Genomic DNA, 27754 nt, shown 5'->3' with positions numbered 1-27754 from the left:
CTTCCCCTGACATTTTACAGTGAAATAAAACCTGTTATTCCATAGAAAACTAGGAAAATAAATATAATTCTACCATGTGAAAGCTTACTTTTTGTGAGCACTATTTGCAACTATTGTGCTTCCTTTGTGTAAACAGAATGATGTTTTCAGATCGTCAAACTTTGATATCTAAAACTCTGAAGATTTGAAGACCTCATATAACTAGAAATGTTTATTCAGTTTTTGCAAAATTGTCTTTAATTTCTTAATTATTACCTTAAATAACTTTTTTATGATCCAGTCAAATTTGAGATAATGAAGTTTGAAGTCACAACACACCACACATCTCGCCTTGTCACCAATCAGTAATAAAGTCCATTCATTGTTAATCATTTGTTATGAAATATACATAAGAATATAGACGTAAAAAACAAATTAATGACAAACATATCAATAAGCAGCTTTCACCTTACAAAGGGCTCTTCAATTCTTATTTTTGAAATGAAAATTTGACGTCGTCATAATTGAAGTGACGCCATCAAACACAAAGGTGTGTATATGTAAACATACATGTAAGTATCACATCATTATAAATGACAAACAGAAACAATACAAGACTTATAAATAATACATGTTTACTGTAACAAAAAAATATATCAACAAGGCTATATACGTAACAAGAAAACCTGTGTATAAAGACCACTTGTTTATAAAGGCCAGCTTAAAGTCGGAGCATATCCCCGATTATGATTTCTACTGTGATGTAAAAATAAACAATGCAATTTCAATCTAGGGTATAAAGCTTAAGACTGAAATTGTTAGGGGTTTCATTGTCCTCATTCCTGTATTAACCAAGGGATTATAATTCTTGCATACAATGTAAAAACTGATGAAATTAAAGTTAATGGAGCCAGTTCATAAAACATTATTATTGAAGACAAGGTGAAAGAAGGTTTATGCCCATGCACAACAGAACGGATGTTAGAATAATGAGATTAATTTCAGAGAACCCCAGTCTGAATGTCACAAGTTTTCTTGCAATGCTGGAAGTACTAGTGTGGATATCATTGACTGACATGTAAGATACAATTTTCTTTCTTCTTTTCAAATAAAAACATTTTAGTTTTCTCTGTGTAGCAATCTTTATTGACTGATTTAATAGTGTCTACATTTTTTTAGTACAATATACTAAGTCTGGTAAAGTAAGTCCCAACACCACCAATTGTGTAGTGTTTTCCACCTGGCATACCACTGTGACCCTCCCTCACCCACTTCTTATTAAACAGGCTTGAAATAAAGAGTCATTAATACCAATGAACAAAGGGACATGAAAATTGAATTTGAACCTTTGAAATTTCTGCTGGAGATTGGATTTCAGAGGGTGGTCATGTGGCACAATGGTAACTCACTACTTGCCTTTCATCTAGTCAAGGGTTCAATTGCCAGAATAGATGCAAAAAGGTATTGGGTCACCTGCACAACCATGTGGGATTTCCCTGGGTACATGCCTACACCCGGGCCAACAAGGGTGATTAGTATAGGCAGATAGTTTATTTTGCAATTGTTGTAAAATAAATAAAGGTTATCTTTTTTTTTTTATTTTCAGAGGTGTGGGTCGAAAAATATCTTCAGTTTTCCAATCTTATTCCTCTGTTATTCTAAACAATTTTTTTCTATGATCTCCACACACACTTTGTAAAATGTTGTGTATTTTCAGAAAACCTTATGTGCTTGGAACATGATTTTATCTTACAACTAAACCAGTTTCAACTACAAGTGTTGTCTAAAAAGAAATACTATCTTCAACAATTGTCTTTGGTTCAAGAATGAAAATCGCCTTATTCAAATATTCATATTATTTTTGGCTTAGTTCATTTTCAGATTTTTAGTGATGTATGATTTGGTTACATAAAAAGACATGAGAACAGACAATGAAAAACAATTGCACTTTTCACTTTTAAAATAGAGTAGATCAGTAGAGAAAAAGAAAAAGAATCTCCAAAACTTTTGCTGATCTCTAGCACTTCTCTGGACTTTTGTCACTATCCAGAAAATGAAGAATCCTGAATTAACAAGTTTACACAGAAGAATGGATTTCCTCCCTTTGGTGACAAACTCTTTTGTGTTGTAATACTTCCTCACCATGAGATCACAAGTTTTCATTCATCCTCCTGTTTGAAATAAAAGTGGCTTAAATTGATACTGAGATGAACTTTTTCACAGTTAACTTGAGAATTTCATTTTCTGTGAGATTACAAACTTAAACATTCCCAAAAGATTAAATAAAACATTAAATATATTCCTGTTCTTCTTCACAGATTTTATAAATGCTGACTCAGATTTAACATTCTCCATTTACAAGTTACCCTAAATGACTTGAGACCTAGTGGTGCTATGAATTAACTTTGCCTTCTTTAAGCCAAGACTACTTTTGCAGTAATTAAACATGTATTACGGGTGTAGGACTACCTACCCATTCGTCCGAGTCGACCCCCTCTGCCAGGTCCTGTGGTAAGGGGTCTCCTTGTACCGACAGTTTGTTTGTCATCGCACTCAGTAGCTGTAAACATATGTTAAATATCAAAAGTTTATAAATGTTTTGTTTGAATCATAAAGTGTCAATGACTGTGTTGTCATATAGAGATAATGTATTATACTGTATAACCAAACCTTAATTGCATCACAGTAACAGACACAAGTTAGTATAATATTTTAATATTTTATGAAGAATCTTGTTATCTGAACTGAAAGAAAAAAAATCGCGATAATTTTTATAAACCTCGTATGAAACAAAAACAAATATTACATCCTTATGACAGCATGATCATTTTTTGCAAACAAAGCTGACAATCGTAATCCTATTGTCAGGACGCATTCTTTATAGAAATGTGTGAAATTTTTGCAGCGGGGTAAAAAATACCTGTACTGTACAGGTAAACGTTTTTAGGTGTCAATGACTGTGTTGTCATATAGCTCACAATCTGTGAGAAACCTTTTATACAAAGTGGTGTTAGATTATTAAACTTTAATTCATAAAGGGGTGAGTTAGTTTGATTTATTGAGAAATTCAAAACATAAAAGTTTGATTAATAGAAGTTTAAATGTATATGTACAATATACAGCTAAGACTTTTCCTCTCATTTCTGTATGTGTAGAACACATGCTCACATAACTTGTGGGACTCTACATTAAATGAAAACTTGTTTAAGTACTGTCTCTCGTAATGAGACCTAAGACATCATTTAAAAGAAAAAAAGATTCCTTCGATATCACATGACTGTATACACAATTTTAAATCTGAAGTTTTATTTGTTAAATTTCATTTTTGTGGTTTGTCTACAGTGAGGAGAGGATGACAGTTACAATATACTAATTTAAACCTTGGGTATAGAATATCCATTCTATATGCATCTCCCACATTCCTATATATGGCTGATACTATAATGATTGTCATTCATGAATTTATCTGCGTTCTACATCTTCAGAGTGACATGGGTGTATTCCTTTGATTGCATGTTGTTCTGATACTATACAGCTAGTTCTTAATCAGTTCAATAGAAAGTATTCAGGTTTTCATTTCATGCTAGTGTTTTTCGCCTACATCAAGTTTTATCTGCTGGGCTTTCTCTACAAATACAATAAGACGTGACTAACCTCTTCTTTCTTCTGTTCATCTGTTTTGTAGGTGTCAGGATTATAGCTGTCATATTTACTTGTTTTAGGGGCCTCCACTGGGGCTTCACTCACTGTTACAGAAAGATAAAATAATCACCAGGACCCCTCAATAAATCATATCACTTCATGTACGATCACTGGCCTCTGGTAACAGCCATTTTGTTTCTTATTGCAACAACTTCAACGTATAAACATGCCTACTTACGGAGCCCGTTAACTGACATGCTCCATACTTATTTTATTTTGTTTAAACAAAATATCAATTCGTTTATTAGAAATATTATTTCGTTTTTTCGAAATATTATTCCGTTTTTTCGAAATATTAATTCGTTTTTTCGAAATAATAATTCATTTTATCGAAACAATATTTTATTTCGTTTTTTCGAAATAATAATTCGTTTAAACGAAATATTATTTCGAAAAAACGAAATAAAATAAGTATGGAGCATGTCAGTTAACAGGCTCCGTACCTACTAATACCTATGGACATACAATTTAGCAATAATAAATATCTCTTCTGTACATGAAAAAACTTGAGAATGGTTTGAAGCCTTGAAATGTCTGAAAGCATTATATACTTTCACCAGCATTTGTTATGGGTTCCAGGATGACTATGAACACAAAAATCAAAAATTAAATCTTATTATCATTTTCATTATAGAGTAATAAAAATAAATCCATGTTATATAAATATGAGAGAATATCGTACATTTTTTCATTCCCGCGGGCTGTACACTAATGGTTCTAGGCTGGTTGTTTAGCCCTGATATCCATTCAGCACTAGTCATGGTTGGCTCCCACGTCACTTGAGTGTCCGGAAATAAGTCGTCCTGGAAATACTCCATCTGGAAATAATGTATTTTAATTAACAGACAAACTTTTCTCTGGTTATCCATCTTTGAAGTCACAATTTTTCTCAAATGACAAGAATAGCCAAGTACTATAACATCCACACAATGCCTAAATAACAATACTCCTTTCACTAAATATATTGATCCTGACCGCTGGGGAAAAGACATTCCTTGTAATTAACCTTATAATTGACCTTTTCTTTGACCTTGACATGTGATTTATCTTGATCTTGAACTTACAATGAACTTTAGTCTATTTTGACATATGACCTATCTTTACCTGTATTCTACCTTGACCCCATTTGACCCTGACCTACCTTGACCCTGGGGACGGTGAAGGATACAGGTTCAACAGAAGTTGAGGTCAGTCGCCATGCACGTGCAAACTCCACCTCCTTTGGATTACAGGTAATTTTTGGGAGGAATGAGAAGGCTTGATGTAGACCCTCCCCAACAAAGCTAGACAGTGGGCTAAGATAAGGCTCCTCTTCAGACACTTCAAATGCATACAGCTGGTTCTCACCCTGTGTTTATAGAAATAGATGAATTGTGTTTGACAATGTAATTCAATTTTTTTGAAGACATGCATGTTTTTAATTTTCCATGAAAAATTTCAACATAATGAAACTCTTGAAATGCAACATACAAGACACATCAAATTCCCCTACACATCATATTCTAATTTATATAAGGTAAAGATATCACTAGACAATGTACATATTTTCTCTTTATCAAAAATACACATTACCGGTGTGTCTTCCCTATTTGGCCTAAACAACAAAATTGATTTTTACATTTCAATTAATGTACAGTTTGGTGTGTAGAAAATCTGCTTTTGTGTTTGTTCTAAGTTTATTTAATTTTGTGAATTTATATTGTATAAACTAGAAAATAAAATCTGAATGATAATGGAAATATTTAAAATATCTCACAAACTTGTAATAAAAATATGATGTTATTGTGGAGCTATTTCTTGTTTACTTCCTGTAGTTGACAAAACTTTCCTGCAATATTGGAATGTTTTGCCCTGTGTCACCTGACTACAAATAAATATATACCAGATATGAGTGGGGAATAGTAATGTTGTTTTGCCCTGTGTCACCTGAGTACAAATAGATATATACCAGATATGAGTGGGGAATAGTAATGTTGTTTTGCCCTGTGTCACCTGAGTACAGATAGATATATACCAGATATGAGTGGGGAATAGTAATGTTGTTTTGCCCTGTGTCACCTGAGTACAAATAGATATATTCCAGATATGAGTGGGGAATAGTAATGTTGTTTTGCCCTGTGTCACCTGAGTACAAATAGATATATTCCAGATATGAGTGGGGAATAGTAATGTTGTTTTGCCCTGTGTCACCTGAGTACAAATAGATATATTCCAGATATGAGTGGGGAATAGTAATGTTGTTTTATCTGTAGTTGGTCTGGTACTTAAGGTATGGGCAATTAAACATACAGGAAAACTCAAACAGGATAACATACCCGACTGGACAGGAATACTGTGTGGCTATCCTCATCATAGTAAGGCACCAGTATAGGTGGGGCTGCATTCACCTTAACAGTCTCGAGGGGTGTGGCCAGATCAGCTGTGTCGTACAGTGATAAACACCTCTCATTTTTACTGGTCAAGTAAAAATGCACTTTATTAACATCATCGTTTCTTGGTTAAGGTAGCAATATTTTCTAATTTCCAAAGAAAAATAATCTGCAAATTTTAACAAAACACAGACACAAAAATACAGCCTAGAAATACTACAAAGAACAGAAATACAACACAGAGAATCCTGTGACTATACTGTCCATTTATTACCCACACAACACTTACAGAGACAATCCTGTGACTATACTGTCCATCTAGTACCCACACAACACTTACACAGACAATCCTGTGACTATACCGTCCATCTAGTACCCACACAACACTTACACAGACAATCCTGTGACTATACTGTCCATCTAGTACCCACACAACACTTACACAGACAATCCCGAGACTATACCATCTATCTAGTACCCACACAACACTTACACAGACAATCCTGTGACTATACCGTCCATCTAGTACCCACACAACACTTACACAGACAATCCTGTGACTATACTGTCCATCTAGTACCCACACAACACTTACACAGACAATCCTGTGACTATACTGTCCATCTAGTACCCACACAACACTTACACAGACAATCCTGTGACTATACTGTCCATCTAGTACCCACACAACACTTACACAGACAATCCTGTGACTATACTGTCCATCTAGTACCCACACAACACTTACACAGACAATCCCGTGACTATACCATCCATCTAGTACCCACACAACACTTACACAGACAATCCTGTGACTATACCGTCCATCTAGTACCCACATAACACTTACACAGACAATCCTGTGACTATACTTTCCATCTAGTACCCACACAACACTTACACAGACAATCCTGTGACTATACCGTATACCGTCCATCTAGTACCCACACAACACTTACACAGACAATCCTGTGACTATACTGTCCATCTAGTACCCACACAACACTTACACAGACAATCCTGTGACTATACCGTCCATCTAGTACCTACACAACACTTATACAGACAATCCTGTGACTATACCGTATACCGTCCATCTAGTACCCACACAACACTTACACAGACAATCCTGTGACTATACTGTCCATCTAGTACCCACACAACACTTACACAGACAATCCTGTGACTATACCGTCCATCTAGTACCCACACAACACTTACACAGACAATCCTGTGACTATACTGTCCATCTAGTACCCACACAACACTTACGATGAGAATCCTGTGACTAGGAGATACTGTCCATCTAGTACCCAGATCACCCTGGCACCACGGGACCCCACAGGTCCAGGACCTTCCTGTAATAAAAAGTATACATGTCTAGGTTAACTAACTGTTATACTGTGATTTCTAGGACTCATAAGCCTTAGAACAAAATTATATTTTTAACACATGTTTCCTGTGTTCCATTTAATGAAAAAATGAATATTAAAGAACTTCATCAAATTTCACTTAAACAAATTTTACATGCTTAAAATTGTAACTGAAACATATCAGTTACATTTTCTAACCGTAACTTAATGAATACCAATATCTCTTACATTTAAGTCATCTACCAAGACAACATCTTGCTCGTTTGCCAGATTTTACTAAAACCTATTAAAATAGTTATATATCAATAAATCAATAACTGATTGATGTCTTGATTTCAAAAACAAATATAGAATTCAAATAATTACAACCTAACATAAAATACTGAAAAAAAAAATTATGACAAGGATATCATTAGAACATTGAAGACAATATCAGTAACTTCCAATACTTACACAGAAATATTCACACAGTAAAGGCAATTTTCAAATCTTTTAACTATTTCAAAGTGAATATTTAAGTTCATCATTACATTGAAAAACTACAGTTTAAGTAATTTTGATCATCAGATTACATAACTTCATACTGTTGCAAAACTGTTACTGCAAAATTATGTGTACAATGCATACACAAAATCTTACAGTATCATGCCTTACCATGAGTGGGGACTGATATTTCCTGGGGTTGAATATTCTCAGTTTCCCATCTTTACAAACAGTAGATAGATATTTACCATCAGGGCTCCAGGCAGCACTGAATACCTAGTGACAAAACAATCCCACAATATTATGAATTAGATGGGATTCGTGTTTCAGAGAAAAAGTATAGAGCATTTGTCAGCATTATTTACCTCTAAAAAAGTATAGAGCATTTGTCAGCATTATTTACACCTAAAAAACACTTGTTTACGTTAAATTTCTGGTGATGGGATGGGTGTTGACCTGTTTGTGTAAGATCTGTTGTGATGGGATGGCTGTTGACCTGTTTGAGTTAAATATGTGGTGATGGGATGGCTGTTGAATTTTTAATTTGATGGGTGGTGATAAAATGGGTGTTAACCTGATTAAGTTAGATCTGTAGTTAAGGGATAGATGTTGACCTAATTGAATTGGATATGTGGTGATGAGATGTGGGTGTTGGCCTGACTAAGGTTAATCTGTAGTGTAGAAAGGGCGTTGACCTGACTAAGGTCGATCTGTAGCATAGAATGGGTGATGGTGTCCTTACTGACCTGGTCTGGATGTTCCTCAACCTGGAGTACCTCAGTTCCAGTGGATAGGTCCCAGATGCGGACAGACATGTCATACGATGCGGACACCAAGATGTCCTTAGCCAGTGGATGGAACCGCACAAAGTAGATCTTTTCCATGTGACCTGCACAAAGAATTAAAACCTTCCATGCAAAGTACTAAATCAAATGATTTGATCATGAGTTATGTCCCCTGGACTGACTAATATTACGCAGGTAGAAATGAGAGAATTTTACATACAACCTCATGTAATACAGAATATTGTGACAACAGGACTGGATTTGATCATGAAAATGCATCATACACAGAAACGTCACAATACAGGCTGTAGACAAGTGGACCTAAAGTGGGACAATCAAAAGAATGTTTACTGCAATATTTGTCAAAATAATTCATCATGTGATAAAATTAATTGAGATTTGTATCCTTTTCATATGTGATTGAAGAAACCCCTCACAAATTTTTCACTCTAGCTCATCACAGGTTCGCTTCAATAGAAAATTCTTCAACACTTCTTTTTTACATTATACATCAAATGGCTAAGTCATGCAATATGCTATATATCAGAATGTGCTCTTATCTACCTTGTAGACACTGAGAGGCCTCGGTCAATGTTTCTGTAAGGCCTCCTTCAGGAATATTCCACACCCAAATTTTTGCATCATCACATGCTGAAAAGAAATAATGTAAATTAAATGATAATGCAATTTGTTTTTTTGTTTCTGACCTAAAATGTTTTGATTACAACTTAAGATACTACAATCTCAAAGACATCAATATCAAAGACATCAATATCAAAGACATCAATATCAAAGACATCAATATCAAAGACATCAATATCAAAGACATCAATCTCAAAGACATCAATATCAAAGACATCAATATCAAAGACATCAATCTCAAAGACATCAATATCAAAGACATCAATATCAAAGACATCAATATCAAAGACATCAATCTCAAAGACATCAATATCAAAGACATCAATATCAAAGACATCAATATCAAAGACATCAATCTCAAAGACATCAATATCAATACTATCTCTCTTAAGCTAATTTTCAGATAAACTACCATCAAATTTAGCATCTGCAGCATGCAGTGTTTGTAAACTTTATCACTTATGCAAATATATCGAGAGTGATATTTCTTATAGATTTATGGATATCAACTGCACAATTCTTCCTAAACCAGACACACACATTGGTACATGGAACCCATTTCAATATTACCCACCTCACTTCTCTACACTGTGTTTTCATGTACACCATAATTTTGCAGTGATAGACAGGACAAAATTAAATTCTGTTGTGTGTTCAGTGATACAGTGTAGTTGGTAGCTAAAGACCTAGAGAAAAGTCTAGTAAAGGTGTTTACTATATACTGAGAAAGTTACTGGTCTACACCTCTGTAAAACTTGTCAATACCCTTGTCGAGATCTCATTCTTTGTTATCATGTACCCACTACAAGTCACCTGTCATCATTCCTGTACACACCTACCCATGACAAGTCACCTATCATCATTCCTGTACACACTTACCCACTACAAGTCACCTGTCATCATTCCTGTACACACCTACCCACTACAAGTCACCTATCATCATTCCTGTACACACCTACCCATGACAAGTCACCTATCATCATTCCTGTACACACCTACCCACTACAAGTCACCTATCATCATTCCTGTACACACCTACCCATGACAAGTCACCTATCATCATTCCTGTACACACCTACCCACTACACCTACCCATACAAGTCACCTATCATCATTCCTGTACACACCTACCCACTACAAGTCCATCATTCCTGTACACACCTACCCACTACAAGTCACCTACACACCTACCCAACAAGTCACCTATCATCATTCCTGTACACACCTACCCACTACAAGTCACCTATCATCATTCCTGTACACACCTACCCACTACAAGTCACCTATCATCATTCCTGTACACACCTACCCACTACAAGTCACCTATCATCATTCCTGTACACACCTACCCATGTCAAGTCACCTATCATCATTCCTGTACACACCTACACATGACAAGTCACCTATCATCATTCCTGTACACACCTACCCACTACAAGTCACCTATCATCATTCCTGTACACACCTACCCACTACAAGTCACCTATCATCATTCCTGTACACACCTACCCATGACAAGTCACCTATCATCATTCCTGTACACACCTACCCATGACAAGTCACCTATCATCATTCCTGTACACACATACCTACTACAAGTCACCTATCATCATTCCTGTACACACCTACCCATGGCAAGTCACCTATCATCATTCCTGTACACACCTACCCACTACAAGTCACCTATCATCATTCCTGTACACACCTACACACACCCACTACAAGTCACCTATCATCATTCCTGTACACACCTACCCACTACAAGTCACCTATCATCATTCCTGTACACACCTACCCACTACAAGTCACCTATCATCATTCCTGTACACACCTACCCACTACAAGTCACCTATCATCATTCCTGTACACACCTACCCACTACAAGTCACCTATCATCATTCCTGTACACACCTACCCACACACCTACAAGTCACCTATCATCATTCCTGTACACACCTACCCACTACAAGTCACCTATCATCATTCCTGTACACACCTACCCACTACAAGTCACCTATCATCATTCCTGTACACACCTACCCACTACAAGTCACCTATCATCATTCCTGTACACACCTACCCACTACAAGTCACCTATCATCATTCCTGTACACACTTACCCACTACAAGTCACCTATCATCATTCCTGTACACACCTACCCACTACAAGTCACCTATCATCATTCCTGTACACACCTACCCACTACAAGTCACCTATCATCATTCCTGTACACACCTACCCATGACAAGTCACCTATCATCATTCCTGTACACACCTACCCACTACAAGTCACCTATCATCATTCCTGTACACACCTACCCACTACAAGTCACCTATCATCATTCCTGTACACACCTACCCACTACAAGTCACCTATCATCATTCCTGTACACACCTACCCACTACAAGTCACCTATCATCATTCCTGTACACACCTACCCATGACAAGTCACCTATCATCATTCCTGTACACACCTACCCACTACAAGTCACCTATCATCATTCCTGTACACACCTACCCACTACAAGTCACCTATCATCATTCCTGTACACACCTACCCACTACAAGTCACCTATCATCATTCCTGTACACACCTACCCACTACAAGTCACCTATCATCATTCCTGTACACACCTACCCACTACAAGTCACCTATCATCATTCCTGTACACACCTACCCACTACAAGTCACCTATCATCATTCCTGTACACACCTACCCACTACAAGTCACCTATCATCATTCCTGTACACACCTACCCATACCCTATCATCATTCCTGTACACACCTACCCACTACAAGTCACCTATCATCATTCCTGTACACACCTACCCACTACAAGTCACCTATCATCATTCCTGTACACACCTACCCACTACAAGTCACCTATCATCATTCCTGTACACACCTACCCACTACAAGTCACCTATCATCATTCCTGTACACACCTACCCACTACAAGTCACCTATCATCATTCCTGTCTGTACACACCTACCCACTACAAGTCACCTATCATCATTCCTGTACACACCTACCCACTACAAGTCACCTATCATCATTCCTGTACACACCTACCCATGACAAGTCACCTATCATCATTCCTGTACACACCTACCCACTACAAGTCACCTATCATCATTCCTGTACACACCTACCCACTACAAGTCACCTATCATCATTCCTGTACACACCTACCCACTACAAGTCACCTATCATCATTCCTGTACACACCTACCCACTACAAGTCACCTATCATCATTCCTGTACACACCTACCCACTACAAGTCACCTATCATCATTCCTGTACACACCTACCCATGACAAGTCACCTATCATCATTCCTGTACACACCTACCCATGACAAGTCACCTATCATCATTCCTGTACACACCTACCCATGACAAGTCACCTATCATCATTCCTGTACACACCTACCCATGACAAGTCACCTATCATCATTCCTGTACACACCTACCCACTACAAGTCACCTGTTATCATTCCTGTATACACATACCTACTACAAGTCACTTATCATCATTCCTGTACACACCTACCCACTACAAGTCACTTATCATCATTTCTGTACACACTTACCCACTACAAGTCACCTGTTATCATTCCTGTACACACTTACCCACTACAAGTCACCTGTTATCATTCCTGTACCTACTTACCCATGACAAGTCACCTATCATCATTCCTGTACACACTTACCCACTACAAGTCACCTGTTATCATTCCTGTATACACATACCTACTACAAGTCACTTATCATCATTCCTGTACACACCTACCCACTACAAGTCACCTGTCATCATTCCTGTACACACTTACCCACTACATGTCACCTATCATCATTCCTGTACATACTTACCCACGACAAGGCGACCATCATCAAAAGGATCCCACACATAGTCCAGGACCTTACTCTTGTGCTGTAGTACTGGTACACCTGTGTCCTGGAGGCGACCAAGCCTTGAGAACTGCCAATATATACATACAGTTACTTCATCTCACCAGTGTTCCATTCTTTTGAATATCTAATGAAGGTGGTGTACTTTAATTGAGATCACCAACAGTATCAGGGTTTAGCCCTAAATATTGTTTTTAATTATTTAGAAATTATTGAAATGAAGTTGTTCTAAGGGACTATGGTTTGAATTGATATTTTAATCTCCACAAACATTGCAAAACTTCAACAGTAAAATAACAATCTATCTCTTTAACAAAGTTTGTATGTAGCAAACTTATGGTCTTGGGATGAAAATCTTTTTTACAAATTTTACCTACAGTAAATTCAATTCTTTTGTTTTGGCACACTTTATATCATAAAGGTTGTCTGCAATAAACTTATTACTGAGCTTCAACATTTACCATTTGTATAACTTTACTATTAAGTAATTTTCTGTGTATAACATTTTACCTCGAGTACTTGAAGTAGACCACCAGCGCCCTCTATTGGTATGACACATCTGGTTCTGTTGACGGCAAACATGTCACTCTCCCCCGGAATGGTTGTAGAAAGCTTCCTGATGTTGACTATGTGTTTATCTTTGTGTTCTGTGCGACCCTTCAGGTACTTGAATTTGGACAACCGGCCAGCTGTAACGTATCAAGGTAAAATAAAATTTTGACAACTGGACAGCTATAACGTATCATGGTAAAATAAAATTTTGACAACTGGACAGCTGTAACATATCATGGTAAAATAAAATTTTGACAACTGGTAAAATAAAATTTTTGACAACTGGACAGCTGTAACATATCATGGTAAAATAAAATTTTGACAACTGGACAGCTGTAACATATCAAAAATAAAATTTTGACAACTGGACAGCTGGTAAAATAAAATTTTGACAACTGGACAGCTGTAACATATCATGGTAAAATAAAATTTTGACAACTGGACAGCTGTAACATATCATGGTAAAATAAAATTTTGACAACTGGACAGCTGTAACATATCATGGTAAAATAAAATTTTGACAACTGGACAGCTGTAACATATCACAGTAAAATAAACCTAACAGTTATTATGATATTCTTAGTGTGTAACCTTAAGTACCCCAAAGCACATCATATACCAACTGTTAGGAAAGTAAAAATTAATCAAATTCAGGAGGGTTGTAGTTAATGTTGTATATCATAAACACATGGAGTCAGGTCTATAGTGAATCACAGCGATGATGTAGTTACCTTTTTAGGCCCTCTTTTTTTAGTTACCTTTTTTAAACTCTATGGACTAATGCTCTTGTTTCTATAACTCTGTTTTTATCAATCCTATTTCTTCAACTAATTAGTTATTACTTTTGTAAGATTAATTGAAAATACTGATAACGACCTAATTAAGTGATGCCAATATAGTTAATTGGAATACAATATTGAGATATTTTCCCCAACAAATGAATCTCTTAATTACGATAATTTATCAAGATGTTTGCATGAGACCCTGAAGCTAATTATGGAAAAACAAAGAGAGGGTATGTATGTTGTGTATTAGAAAGGGTTAACCATGTGTTAACTATAATGAGAAAACCTTGGCTGGTGTTTTGATGAGTGAGTGCATATGTTATGTATAGGAGTAGGTAGACATTGTGATAACGTACCTGAGAAAACCTTGGCTGGTGTTTTGATTTGAACTACTTTCACTGGCCTCTTGGCTGAAGTAGCAGTTGGAGTAGATACTGGAGGAATGTCTTCAACTGAGGAATGTTGTATCACCTCCTTTTCTTCGTCTGTTTGATTCATAGTCTGTGCAGTGCTATCTCCTGATTGGCTGTCAGGTATATCTTCTGGTTCGTCAGGAATGTTTGTAGCCTGTGTAGATGACACCTGGTTGACAGATGGAGGCGATATGATTTCTTGGGTGGATGCAGGTTCTGGTTTACTTATCACAGGCTGTAAGTAACAAGAAGTCAGGACTGCTGTACAAATGTATTTGTAAATAAAGAAGCTTTTCAGGGTTAGTGAAACCAGATTTCAAACTTAAATCATGAATCAAAAGTCAATGAAATCACTCAAAATGGATGAATCAGAACTTCAACAAAAGGTGTACAAAAAAAGTCTCTGAGTCTACCTTCTGAATTGGAGTTGTCTCCCTGCTGGTGTTACCATTGACAACAGTATCAGCTTGATTTCCTAAGAATAAGTGACCTGGAGTAGACACAGGATCTGACCTTCGAGATGGATTCAAGGTCATCAGCTTTATCTGAAAAGACAATGAAATTCTCTTAACCGACTCTTAAATAGTACTGTTCAGTACAATACATTGAATTAATGAGCTAAATGTAATTACAATGATCACTATTGAATAACATCTATACTCACTAATAATCACTCGTTAATGTTTGTAAAAAGTTGGATGACTGAAGGGAATATGTTACAGTGAAATATATTCAGAATACTTAGACCTTGGTGACATGTGGTATGATACCAGGTCATTTGAAAGTAGAGGCAATGAAATACATCAATACTATCGTTGTAAAGTTTAATTCTGAACCACTAAAATGACTAAGTAGAGCACGCCAATCATTATTTAGTAGGACAATACCACAGCTAACAACATATACCTGTATTCTTTCTAAATCAAATTATGACATGTGAGTGATTATGATACGAACTTTGTGTTGTAGAATTTGGATCAGATTTGAGACTTTTTCAGAGAACTTGATGCTAAATTTATACTGAAGAGTAGAATTTCAGTATAAATACACAGGATGAATGACCTTTCTGCCACCAATACTAAAAGTATTGGTCGAGCAGAATAGTAACAATATGAACACAAAAATCTATATGTTAAAATATCATCCAATGTACATATGAGTTTCGGGTATATATAGAAAGCGCAGAATATGAAATGCATGGATATACTTGAAAAAGAAACAAAGTCTCCATATATTGGAAACACATATCATTGAATTTGTCGACAGTAAAGCTGATGTAGCATACATACCCTTAACTCTCATACAAATTAGAGATGTATGTATTACAGAACTTCAGATCATATGTATACCTACTTGACCATTCTGTCCGCTGAACCAGGATGAGGAGGACAGAGTTGGCTCCCCTGAGGAAGTGTCGGGAAACAGATCTTCATGGTAGTCTTTGTAGGACTGAAACAATAACTTAACACTAGTGATAGACCTAAGACTGTAAATATAAGACTAAAATGAAAACCCTTCCTCTAGAAACACGGGCGGAATTGTAAACCATTGGCCAACTAATATCCACTGCTTGTGACTATACTGCACACAACTTTTTTTCACAAACTGGGCAAATTCTTACAGGTTACATACCACAATTAAAACCTATGATGTCTGAATAAAAAATAGAATTTCTAGACAACGGAGTTATCTTGTCATCCACTATTATTTAGTCAGGTCCTAGTGCATCAAGAAAGATAACGGAAATTGATGACATCACACACTGACTACATCAGCAAGACAAAAGGAAGTATGCCATTGTATGTACTGTTAGCAATGCAAGCAGGTTATCATGATGTATTGCCTAATGCCATGTACATTAGTGAGAATTAACACTGTTTTCAATTCCAACAGTGGGTTGCATGGTGACTTGTTACTGCTGGAGTGACGAATCCTTTCATAATAGCAAACATTGCAATTTGGAACCCTTTTTAAACGAAAGCAGTTTTAGACAGCAAAGCTAGGGGTTAAATATCTAACTTGGTTCTGGCTGTTCATTCTCAACATTATCGTATCTTCTTCATACATGTCTAATATTGGCTTGAAAAGCTTCTATGAATGTGAGTTGAGCGGACAGTCCCTTAATACTGAATTGTTACAGTATGGTTAACAACAATTACAGAAACATTAACAAATGTGGACAAATTGTGTTTAATTATAGAAATATCAACAAACGTGGACAAATTGTGTTTAATTATCGAAATATTAACAAATGGGGACAAATTGTGTTTAATTATCGAAATATTAACAAATGGGGACAAATTGTGTTTAATTATCGAAATATTAACAAATGGAGACAAATTGTGTTTAATTATCGAAATATTAACAAATGGGGACAAATTGTGTTTAATTATAGAAATATTAACAAATGTGGACAAATTGTGTTTAATTATAGAAATATTAACAAATGGGGACAAATTGTGTTTAATTATAGAAATATTAACAAATGTGGACAAATTGTGTTTAATTATAGAAATATTAACAAATGGGGACAAATTGTGTTTAATTATCGAAATATTAACAAATGTGAACTAATTGTGTTTAATTATAGATATATTAACAAATGTGAACAAATTGTAACTCTCTAGGTTATTTATCAAGGTAAAAGGAAAGACTCACCTTTCTTGGCACTATATAAGGCGTGGGTATAATGGCTGAGGAGGTCAGAAGGAGGAGGCGATTCACTTCTCCCTCCATCACATTCATCAGACGTTTAGGAACCATTGCAGCACCTTTAATTTGTTCTGTTCTCTCTATAAAGTCTAAAATAATTGATTTTAATGATAATATTTGTCATTTCACCATGCAATTATGGAGATATTAAGATATAGTATGTGAGTGGGGAGATATTCAGACATAGTGGGTGGGTGGGGAGATATTCAGACATAGTATGTGGGTAGGGAGATATTCAGACATAGTATGTGGTTGAGGAGATATTCAGACATAGTGAGTGGGTGGGGAGATATTCGGACATAGTATGTGGGTGGGGAGATATTCAGACATAATATGTGGGTGGGGGATATTCAGACATAATATGTGGGTGGGGAGATATTCAGACATAGTGAGTGGGTGGGAAGATATTCAGACATAGTATGTGGGTGGGGAGATATTCAGACATAGTATGTGGGTGGGGAGATATTCAGACATAGTATGTGGGTGGGGAGATATTCAGACATAGTGAGTGGGTGGGAAGATATTCAGACATAGTATGTGGGTGGGGAGATATTCAGACATAGTATGTGGGTGGGGAAATATTCAGACATAGTATGTGGTTGGGGAGATATTCAGACACAGTATGTGGGTGGGGAGATATTCAGACACAGTATGTGGGTGGGGAGATATTCAGATAGAGTATGTGATATTATTCTATCTGAAGGTAAATTATGACATAAAAATACAACACAACAAAACAGGGTGGTCGGGTGGCGCAGTGGTAACACATTTGCCTTTCACCTAAACATCCAGGGTTCGATTCCCAGAACAAGCATGAAAAGGTATGGGGTCACCTGCCCAACCACAGGGATTTTCCCCAGGTACTCCAGTTTCCTCCCACAGTAAGACCCCTCATATGTTTCAATCCAACAAGAGTGATTAATATAAGTAAGAAAAACTTGGTTCCCAATCGTTTTAAAATAAATGAAGACTATCTATATAAACAGCAAAATCACAAGTATTTTCTGCTTCATCTTCTTGTGACCGACATTGAAATTTCATCATGAAAAGACTACAGGTGTAAATGACAGTCAATAAAAACTTCACCTGCTGTATATGATAAACTTACTCTCATTGATGAATGGACTTTTGTCTGTGAGTTCACAATACTTTATCTGATTGTCACCCTGAAAAAAAATAAATTTTATTACATGTCAAATGACTGTTTCTTATAATGTCACCACCTTATTTTCCGTTATAAGTCTGGAAAAAAAATCATTTCTAGTTGCAAGATAAAAAGAAATATTAATAAAATAATAAAAATATCTGACCTTTAGGAATGTTTATCCGAGTGTAAATTAATGCTTTGAAAGAGGAAACAACAAAAACTCTTACCTTTCCAATAAAAAACAGCATACTTGTATCTCTGTCATAAAAAGGCATTATGGTCCTGAAAAAAATACATATAATATGTAGAAATGTTCATCTACCCGAAGTGACTCCTAACAACCATATCATTAGTATTTAACTTTACAGTGACCATATTCAGTTCTAATAAAACAATTGGCCTTTTTTTTTTAAAAATAATGGTCAGCTCAACAACTTGACATGGTTTCAAAAAGCTATTTGCAAAAATTATCTTGGAAGAACTATTTTCGTGTTTGTATTCACGATCAACTGCTCTGGCTTTCCATGTAAATATTGTTTCCATTTTTTAATTCCAAGTTAAAGTTATGTGTTTTATTGTTTAAAACTACTCTGGCCTGGCCTTTATATCTAAACATGACAAAAAAGTGTGATATTAATAACTGATAATAATATTCACCCTGTAGAATTTCCTACATCTATACAATGTAGAGAGGATCCAAAGCTTCGACTGTCCCAAAGGCGAACCTCACGACGTCTGTCCTAAAGTTAAGATAATAACATAAAGTAACGTTAAAGAAAGGAGGTTATGTCTGGAAAGGTTTGATACCGATGAAAGGACAAGGTCTCGGTATATAGCCATGATACAGTTACTAACATATAGTGCAAGTATATCACTGGAGGAAAACTTGTTTCTATATTCAAGAATTCTTATGAACAATTCTGGAATGATGGAACTGAGTAACATAAAAATGGTAAATATCTTATTGTTTAAACCAATATCTCTTTGTAGGTAATCATAACACTAGTACATATTCTCTGCATCATTTGTAAATGGAAAAAGAGACTACTACTGCAAATTTTCATCAGTCTTATATTTTTTAGTTGAAGAAAGATTGCATCATCTTCTGTATATAAAGAGTTCTATTTTTACTAAACAAAAAATCTTCAGAACTTACTCTGTTGAACCCTGTGGACACAAGGAAATCTTTGTCACCAAGCCACAGCACCCGTGAGTCTTTAATCCCATCATGTCCCTTACCTTCCTGTTCAGAAAGCACAGAAATACATACCGTCATTATTTATTATTTTTTTCTTTCCTTTGTAACCACTTTTCTTATCAATACTCAATGCAAAACTCTGTAGAAAAAATACAGTTTTGATAGCTACAGTGCATCCTGAATATTCAAGTGAAAGTATTCTCTGTCTGTCTAGTGAAACAGAACAGAGGATGATTTTAAGAGACGCTGGTGCACAGTAAATGTATTCTCGAAGTCTGTCTAGTGAAGCAGAACAGAGGATGATTTTTAAGAGACACTGGTGTACAGTAAATGTATTCTCAAAGTCTGTCTAGTGAAGCAGAACAGAGGATGATTTTAAGAGACACTGGTGTACAGTAAATGTATTCTCAAAGTCTGTCTAGTGAAGCAGAACAGAGGATGATTTTAAGAGACACTGGTGTACAGTAAATGTATTCTCAAAGTCTGCCTAGTGAAGCAGAACAGAGGATGATTTTAAGAGACACTGGTGTACAGTAAATGTATTCTCAAAGTCTGCCTAGTGAAGCAGAACAGAGGATGATTTTAAGAGACACTGGTGTACAGTAAATGTATTCTCAAAGTCTGCCTAGTGAAGCAGAACAGAGGATGATTTTAAGAGACACTGGTGTACAGTAAATGTATTCTCAAAGTCTGCCTAGTGAAGCAGAACAGAGGATGATTTTAAGAGACACTGGTGTACAGTAAATGTATTCTCAAAGTCTGCCTAGTGAAGCAGAACAGAGGATGATTTTAAGAGACACTGGTGTACAGTAAATGTATTCTCAAAGTCTGCCTAGTGAAGCAGAACAGAGGATGGTTTTAAGAGACACTGGTGTACAGTAAATGTATTCTCAAAGTCTGCCTAGTGAAGCAGAAAGGGATGATTTTAAGAGACATTGATGTACAGGAAATGGCCAGGTATATAATTCTGATACATGTATCATGAAGTAGAACGCGATAGTATTTAACAGAATGTATCCAACAGTTTTATGGAGACTGCATTGTTGTCATTCATTTCATCTTACTACACAATACTTAATTTTTTTCTGGACTAATGTAATATTAAAAAGGCCTTATAACAATTTTTCCAATTTAACCCCATGAACGATTACAAAAATCTAGGGCTATTCTACAAAAAGATAAACTTGAAAAAAACACATTGTATGTACCAGAACTTTTCCTCCAGAGCGTGGGTCCAGTATTCGGAGGTTCTTGTCTTTACAGGAAGTAACAAGGGTTGTGCCACTCCCCCGCCAACTCACACTCTGTATCTGGTCACCATGGCAACCAAAAGCTAAAAAAAAAAATATTGTCAAATCAATATCACTTAGGTAGACAGAGTTGTATCAATATCCTTAACTTGGTACCAGAACCCTATTTCTTTAATATCAATTAAAAAAATTTAAAAGGAAATTAAAATGAAAATGCTTCACTAAAATTTTGTGATATTGCAGAAGAGAATATGCCCTACCTATGTCCATGTATATTATATAGATTTGGGAATACCTTGAGCTAACTAAATAGCCACTATCTTTGTATGGATACGATGGTATTATATGTGTTTACAGAATTAATGTTACTTTGCATTACATGTCTTTAACTACTTCAGCATATATATATATTGCTATTATATAATTATTTCACCGTCAAATAATTTTGTAAATCTATAATTCTTACTGATCACTAAGACCACCGCACCTAAAAGATAGCGATGTTGTTGTGCTGGCATTACCATATTTGTTATCTCCCCTTTCCACATCATACACTTTAACTGTATCAAAAACAGTCGCAGCAAGCACTCCATCAGCTACAGGGTTCCATGTCACATTTTCCACTCGCTTCTCATTGGGAAATGACATGGAGGCATTAATGTCAGATAAGGCACTCGTATAAATGTCTTCCTGCTTCGGCAACACCCATACCTTTATCTGTTGATATAGGTCACAGGTTAAAGTTGAGAAAGGTCATATCTCTCTATTAAGGTGTCAAATATCAAGTGCTTTACAAGGTCATAATAATTATATCATCAAATCCTGAAGACTGCAAAATTATTATCAAACCTTTATCTACGTGTAGATCAAAATGCTATGTAAAGGTTAAAGGTTATGATGGAGAAGGAGAAGGTCATATGGTAAGCTACTGTTATATTAGACAAAGGATAAAGGTTTTAAAGTTCGTCTTTGAAAGTAGAAAAGGTCAAAAGGTCAAGACCCTGACGAGGTTTACAAATGTATGTATTTATTCTTATCCACTGGCAGGAATTCAAGTATGACCAAATATCCTTGTATAAGAACTAGAAACTGTTTAAGCCAAAAGAAACCCCAAAATGGTCAATTAGACATAAAAAATGGATGAAAATTTACTTAGCTAATTCACAAAGCCAGAAACAGTTCATTGTTCTAGCATAATTAAGCATGAATGATTTGGTAAATCAGTAAATTCATTCATTTTAGTCTCAAGTGAGAAAATTTAAACGTAAGTTATTGTTTATTCTGTGTTATCACAACAGAGTGAAACTAAACAACTTGTAACAACAATTTACACTCACATTTGTATCATTAGATCCTGTCGCTAAAACGTAGTCATCAAAGGGAGAAAACTCAAAATCTGTTATGTAATCTGGAATATAACAGTAAAATAAAAGTACAGGAATCTCCACAACATTTTATCATTAAATCTATGTGTAAACTGTAAAGTGATAGATAGAGAGGTTCATCACAGTGGATGATAAAACAATATAATCTTAGTCTACAGAAAATTTAACTTTTCCATGCTGAACATCACTGAACATTTTTCGCATACTCATGATTACATATTGTCTATCAAAGTATTCATGGAAGATTAAACATGTTGATATTTATTCTGATCATTTTACACTATAAATAGTTTTCAAAAACCTGAAGAAACAGAACAAGTAACTGTTTACTATAAAAGCAGACCTTAAATACAGTATCAGTGGAGAATTATGCATTTTACAAATACAAACCAGAAATACATACATGCAAATATAAAGCACACTTGCATATATTGTCTAACATTCCTAGCTATCAATCTTTCTGGTTTTTGAGAAAACTTTAGTAAAGTCTAACATGTCTAAAAAGTATGCACACTCAAAGTAAATAAATCTTAGAACAAATATGATGAAATATATATCAGAAAATAGTACAGTAATTTTTGTAGGATTTATTTAGGCAAGCCCAGAACACCAGTTTCAAAATTTTGATGAGTCCAAAGAGATACTAAGAGATATAGTTGGTTCTCAAAATATGATTGAGTCCCACAGGAAAAGATTGATTCAAATATCTGAGTCCCAAAAAAAACCAAAAGTCTTTCAAATGAAATCATAGCACCCCTCCCCCCACTGCATCATTTCTACACAACATAAATCAGGCTAACAGAGTATTACACCTATAGCAGAGTGATACACTCACAAAGGTGGCTCAGTGGTGAGATTTCAAAGTTATATAAAAACACATGTAAATAAATATAATAAGGTGAGACACTGCACTCAACATCCAACTAGTAGATAATGGTGACACAGAAAAACTCTCACAAAATAAAACCATTCCTGGTTAGTGTTTGTTTGACCCTATAACGTGTTTGAATTAGAGCTAACCAGCTGGATCACAATAAGGTTTAACATAAATGTAAGGAAGTATTTGATTGGTCGGTTGGTTGGATGGTTACAGGTTTTCATCTCTTTGACTCCTCCTATTTCTACATGTTGTCTCATCAATGAACGTCAAGTATTCTGGCGACATGTAGGAAGTGTCTGGTGTAAACACCTTATGTATACAGGCTGTTTTCCCATCATATTGTTAGATAAGTGTGTATAATTAGAAATATATATACATCCAGACAAGTGAGAAAAAAAAAACAGAAAAAAATAATAATAATAAAAATATCAAAACAAAGTTTACATTTACTAGGATTTTAAATGATTTTACGTCAGAACTACAATGTTTCAAACAAGGCTCACTGGTAATGTCTACTGAAGTTAAAAAGTTATTTGGAAGATGTTTTCAAATAACCTGTAGAATGAATTTTGCTCCACTTACATGATCTTAAAGAATTGTATGGTAAAGGGTCTTCTTTATTAAGAACCTTTCACAGTATCATCCTTTTAGGCTTTCAGGTGTACTTAGAAGAAACATTTTTTAAATCTTGAAACATTTGAAGTCTAGGTTAGTTATTGCTATTGTTTGGGAAAATTTAGGAAGTCTAGAATTTAAAGAAAATTTAGAGAAGTCTTGAATTTAAAGAAAATTTAGGAAGTCTTGAATTTAAAGAAAATTTAGAGAAGTCTTGAATTTAAAGAAAATTTAGGAAGTCTAGAATTTAAAGAAACTATGTTAAGTGTGTATTTCCCATGCAAAAGAGAATTTAACAGCAAAAGCAATGAAATATCATTACAACACCAAGTTACATGAAGGTGATATATCAATATTACACAGTATTAATTCACAATACATAGTGTACCAAGTACAAGGCATTAGAATTCTCTTATCAAAAACGCTTGCAGAAGAAAAAGGAGGCGGGGTGATATTGATTCTTAGTAAGACTGATTTCAAGAAATGATGTTCACACCATCCTGTGATAGAATTTTTTGCTGTATTTGTCAATAACTACAGTCTTTGGTGAACAGATAATATACACCTTGTAGATATCTACAGACTGTAATTGAACTTTATATTTTGATATTATCAGTAGAGTACAAGTGAATTGAAGCGATGCACAATAATTTAATATCAGGTCTTTGTTTCGATGTAACGTTGCATTTTGATTGGTGGTTTGAAAAGTTCATGGACACATATAGAATTCTATTTTCTAACTAATTTGATTAAAATAAAATAACAACCCAATATTGTTGACATTTTGATCAGATAATGAAACAGCGGTTCGTATCTTAGAACTCTTGCGTGTTGACCTCTGAAATCGTGGGAATTAGTGACAGGAGATGGGGACAGGTCAAAAATTCTTCCAAACCAAATAATAATGATTAAATTAACTCCTTTGAGAATTTTAACTTTAACAAATTATTGAAAGCAAAGAGAGAAAATTAAAACCATAAATATATGGATAAAAGTGTATTTCTGGGTTAAGATGATAATGGTAATGATGTTACTGTATTACTGTATTTAACAGTATTACTATTGGCAGTGTTTATTTAAAACAGGACCAATAACAAACTCCGCTAACTCCAATATAGATATGAATTATACAAACTAACGATAAATGAATGTAGTTATCATGAAATCTATCACAATATATCACCACATATAACTGATCTTAGAGGCCCCACATACAACCATACAGAATCACACACAGCTATCACTGACCACCATGCGCTGGAAGTTGTGGCAAACCATTCGACAGTCGTCCTGATGTACTTACAGGCAGTATACCTAAACTACCACCACCTGAAAAAGACAACAATCCTGAATTATGTGTCTATAGATAAAAATTATATAATATATTGATGCTATGAACATATTGTATACATGGATTATTACACATAGCCCTTTTTTCAGACCTTCAGCTCTAGCTTTGAAAAATAAGATACCACCAATGAGTGAAGACAATAGTAACAGGAATAGACCTACATTTTCTCAAACCGATGTTTAAATGTCTGAATTTTGGTTTGGTTTATCATCATTTTACTTTTAACAGCCAGGGTCATTTAGTGACAGCCAGGATGGAAGAAGGCTGGAGTTCCCAGAGGTAGCAGGTTAGTGATAAAGACGGTCAGAGACCCTCACCACTTGATCAATGCAGCCTCTGTTTGAATTTCTTTGCCATGATTTGCTAATAAGAACTTCATTGTTTTGATTGGTACTAATTAGTTTTACTGACAGAGTTTCATCAGTACTTCTGAAAGTGATTTGATCCCTACACAGCGGCAACAAATAACATTAAGATAAAATCTGCAAGTTTGTCTCTCTTCCATTGTTCTTCTGGCAATAATAACTGTTTATGTCTAAAGAAAACGACTGCCTGGTATATATTTTGCAAAATATTTAGCAACGCGAAATCAGACCAGGTTTTCTGAAAAATATTCAACAGATCTGCCCAATTTACTTTTGATAAAAAGAAAAGCTGAAAAACAGCACATCCTATCTTGTGAAATTAATTCATCAACAGAGTGTTTACTACAATACCTGTATTTATAGTGTTGAAAGCCATGAAGGCGCCACTGGCTTTGATATGATTGCCGCAGGAATGCATCAAATTTCCTACGGATAACTCTGGTATCCATTCCTGTAAAATAAACAACATTCCTTATTCAAAAGTTTCATCTATTTTCTCTACTGGAAATACTATTCAGTAAAGTGATTACACCTGTATGTTTCAACTTTCTGTTACAGATCTACCATCAACATGATTTGTCTCCCTTGATAAAGATTGGGATTTTAGATTATTTATACAGCTATTTATGCAACCAAACAAAAAAGTAGGACCAATGAATGTAGTACATAAAAATAATTGGAATGCAATGAAATTATTAATTGTGTTAGGTTCAAATATTTTCTTCTGCTAATTGGTACAGAGTGAATATGCCTCCAGTTAGCAACTAGCAGCTTATTTGTTCCTTTCAATCAACTACTTATATAAGACCATAATATACATGGTGTGATCTATTTGTCTGGAAACCGTTTGTATATTTTTTCCATAGAAGAACATACTGTGTGTGTTTATAGCTGTTGAATGCTCTTTCTGTGCTTATATCTGTTTAACAAATATCTACCCTGGTACATATCTATTTATTTAACAGGTTTTAAGTCCAATATTACAGCTTTTCAACAGACTACTCTTGCTAACCAAGGATGACCTTTTTATACACATGTACATGTACCAGCAAATCTCCACATTTTGAGCTGGCCATTTCTCTTTGATTTTCATGAGAACAATTGATGTCAAATTAAACATTGAATTAGAGCTATTACAATTGTACTTTCACTCCCTTATGATAACATACCTCTCGCTTTGGAAATTTAGCGGCTGCATTTTTATACTTTGAAGTCTTGAAACGCCACGCCATATTTCCAGCTTTACCTGTTAAAAATTACAAGATTGCTATAATTCAAAATAAGATTTTAACTGAAATCAAAATTAACTGTCCATCTCATTACCAGAGAGCATAAATTTCTCACCTTCATTTAATAGAATATCATAACAGAACTGAATATATGCAATGCTTTCATGAAAAGTAATATAATAACCATAATATCCAGACATAGCAGAGCTTCAGTGTCTGACTAGCTTTATTGTGAGAGATCACAGCTGACTGTATATAACAAATTGTTTTGAAAATTAAAATATGTCAGAGGTCATGATACTTTACTACATATCTTGGACTACAGACGTAAACATGATACTTCTCCATCTAAATCAATAAAGCAATCAATTATAAGCAAATAACTGTGTAAGATATTGCTTGCATTAGGATATCTTACTACACTCCAAATAAAGCAATGAAACCTACAAATAAATGTTCGATACAAAACACTTCTGTAGAGGTCTGCTTCTTTGTTCTTTTCATACTTTTGCCTTTTCGTAATACAATTTCGGCTTGAATAATCAAAAGATAGAAGAGTGTATATGGGCATGCAAATATATGCAAGTTAATATAGCAGATCTCCTTATTTACTGCATCTTACC

At 35.2% G+C, this 27754-nt stretch overlaps 1 protein-coding gene across 1 annotated transcript; it reads right to left on the bottom strand.

Moving 5' to 3' along the window:
• LOC132561923 (coronin-7-like) lies at positions 1 to 27134 on the bottom strand. The gene is made up of 26 exons (XM_060226638.1): positions 27072 to 27134; positions 26254 to 26353; positions 25435 to 25515; positions 22644 to 22714; positions 21828 to 22023; positions 21265 to 21389; positions 20015 to 20101; positions 19516 to 19598; positions 19086 to 19140; positions 18820 to 18877; positions 17658 to 17800; positions 16353 to 16448; positions 15413 to 15544; positions 14943 to 15234; positions 13760 to 13938; positions 13211 to 13319; positions 9256 to 9342; positions 8653 to 8795; positions 8078 to 8182; positions 7323 to 7408; positions 5997 to 6135; positions 4823 to 5029; positions 4364 to 4499; positions 3634 to 3725; positions 2453 to 2539; positions 1 to 2150 (listed from the first exon to the last, which is right to left on the bottom strand). The coding sequence occupies exons 1-26, from the start codon at positions 27132 to 27134 to the stop codon at positions 2139 to 2141; spliced, it is 2964 nt and encodes a 987-aa protein (XP_060082621.1). The 3' UTR covers positions 1 to 2138.
• Between the last annotated feature and the right edge of the window lie 620 nt (positions 27135 to 27754).

Source organism: Ylistrum balloti, unplaced genomic scaffold (assembly GCF_031769215.1).
Source record: "Ylistrum balloti isolate Yb309-2 unplaced genomic scaffold, AGI_CSIRO_Ybal_v1 Utg371308, whole genome shotgun sequence".
Taxonomy (NCBI): Eukaryota; Metazoa; Mollusca; class Bivalvia; order Pectinida; family Pectinidae; genus Ylistrum; species Ylistrum balloti.
Note: the sequence above shows the minus strand (reverse complement) of the source record. Positions and strands in the feature narration are given on the sequence as shown.

What these genes read in the sequence shown, in the direction of transcription:
- LOC132561923 (XM_060226638.1), bottom strand. Translation starts at nt 27,134, where the DNA reads ATGGCGTGGCGTTTCAAGACTTCAAAGTATAAAAATGCAGCCGCTAAA. An exon ending in CTTATATAGTGCCAAGAAAG is followed by an intron (nt 16,449 to 17,657) that starts GTGAGTCTTTCC and finishes TTATTGTTTCAG; the next exon opens with TCCTACAAAGACTACCATGA. An exon ending in GTCTACTTCAAGTACTCGAG is followed by an intron (nt 13,320 to 13,759) that starts GTAAAATGTTAT and finishes ATATATTGGCAG; the next exon opens with TTCTCAAGGCTTGGTCGCCT.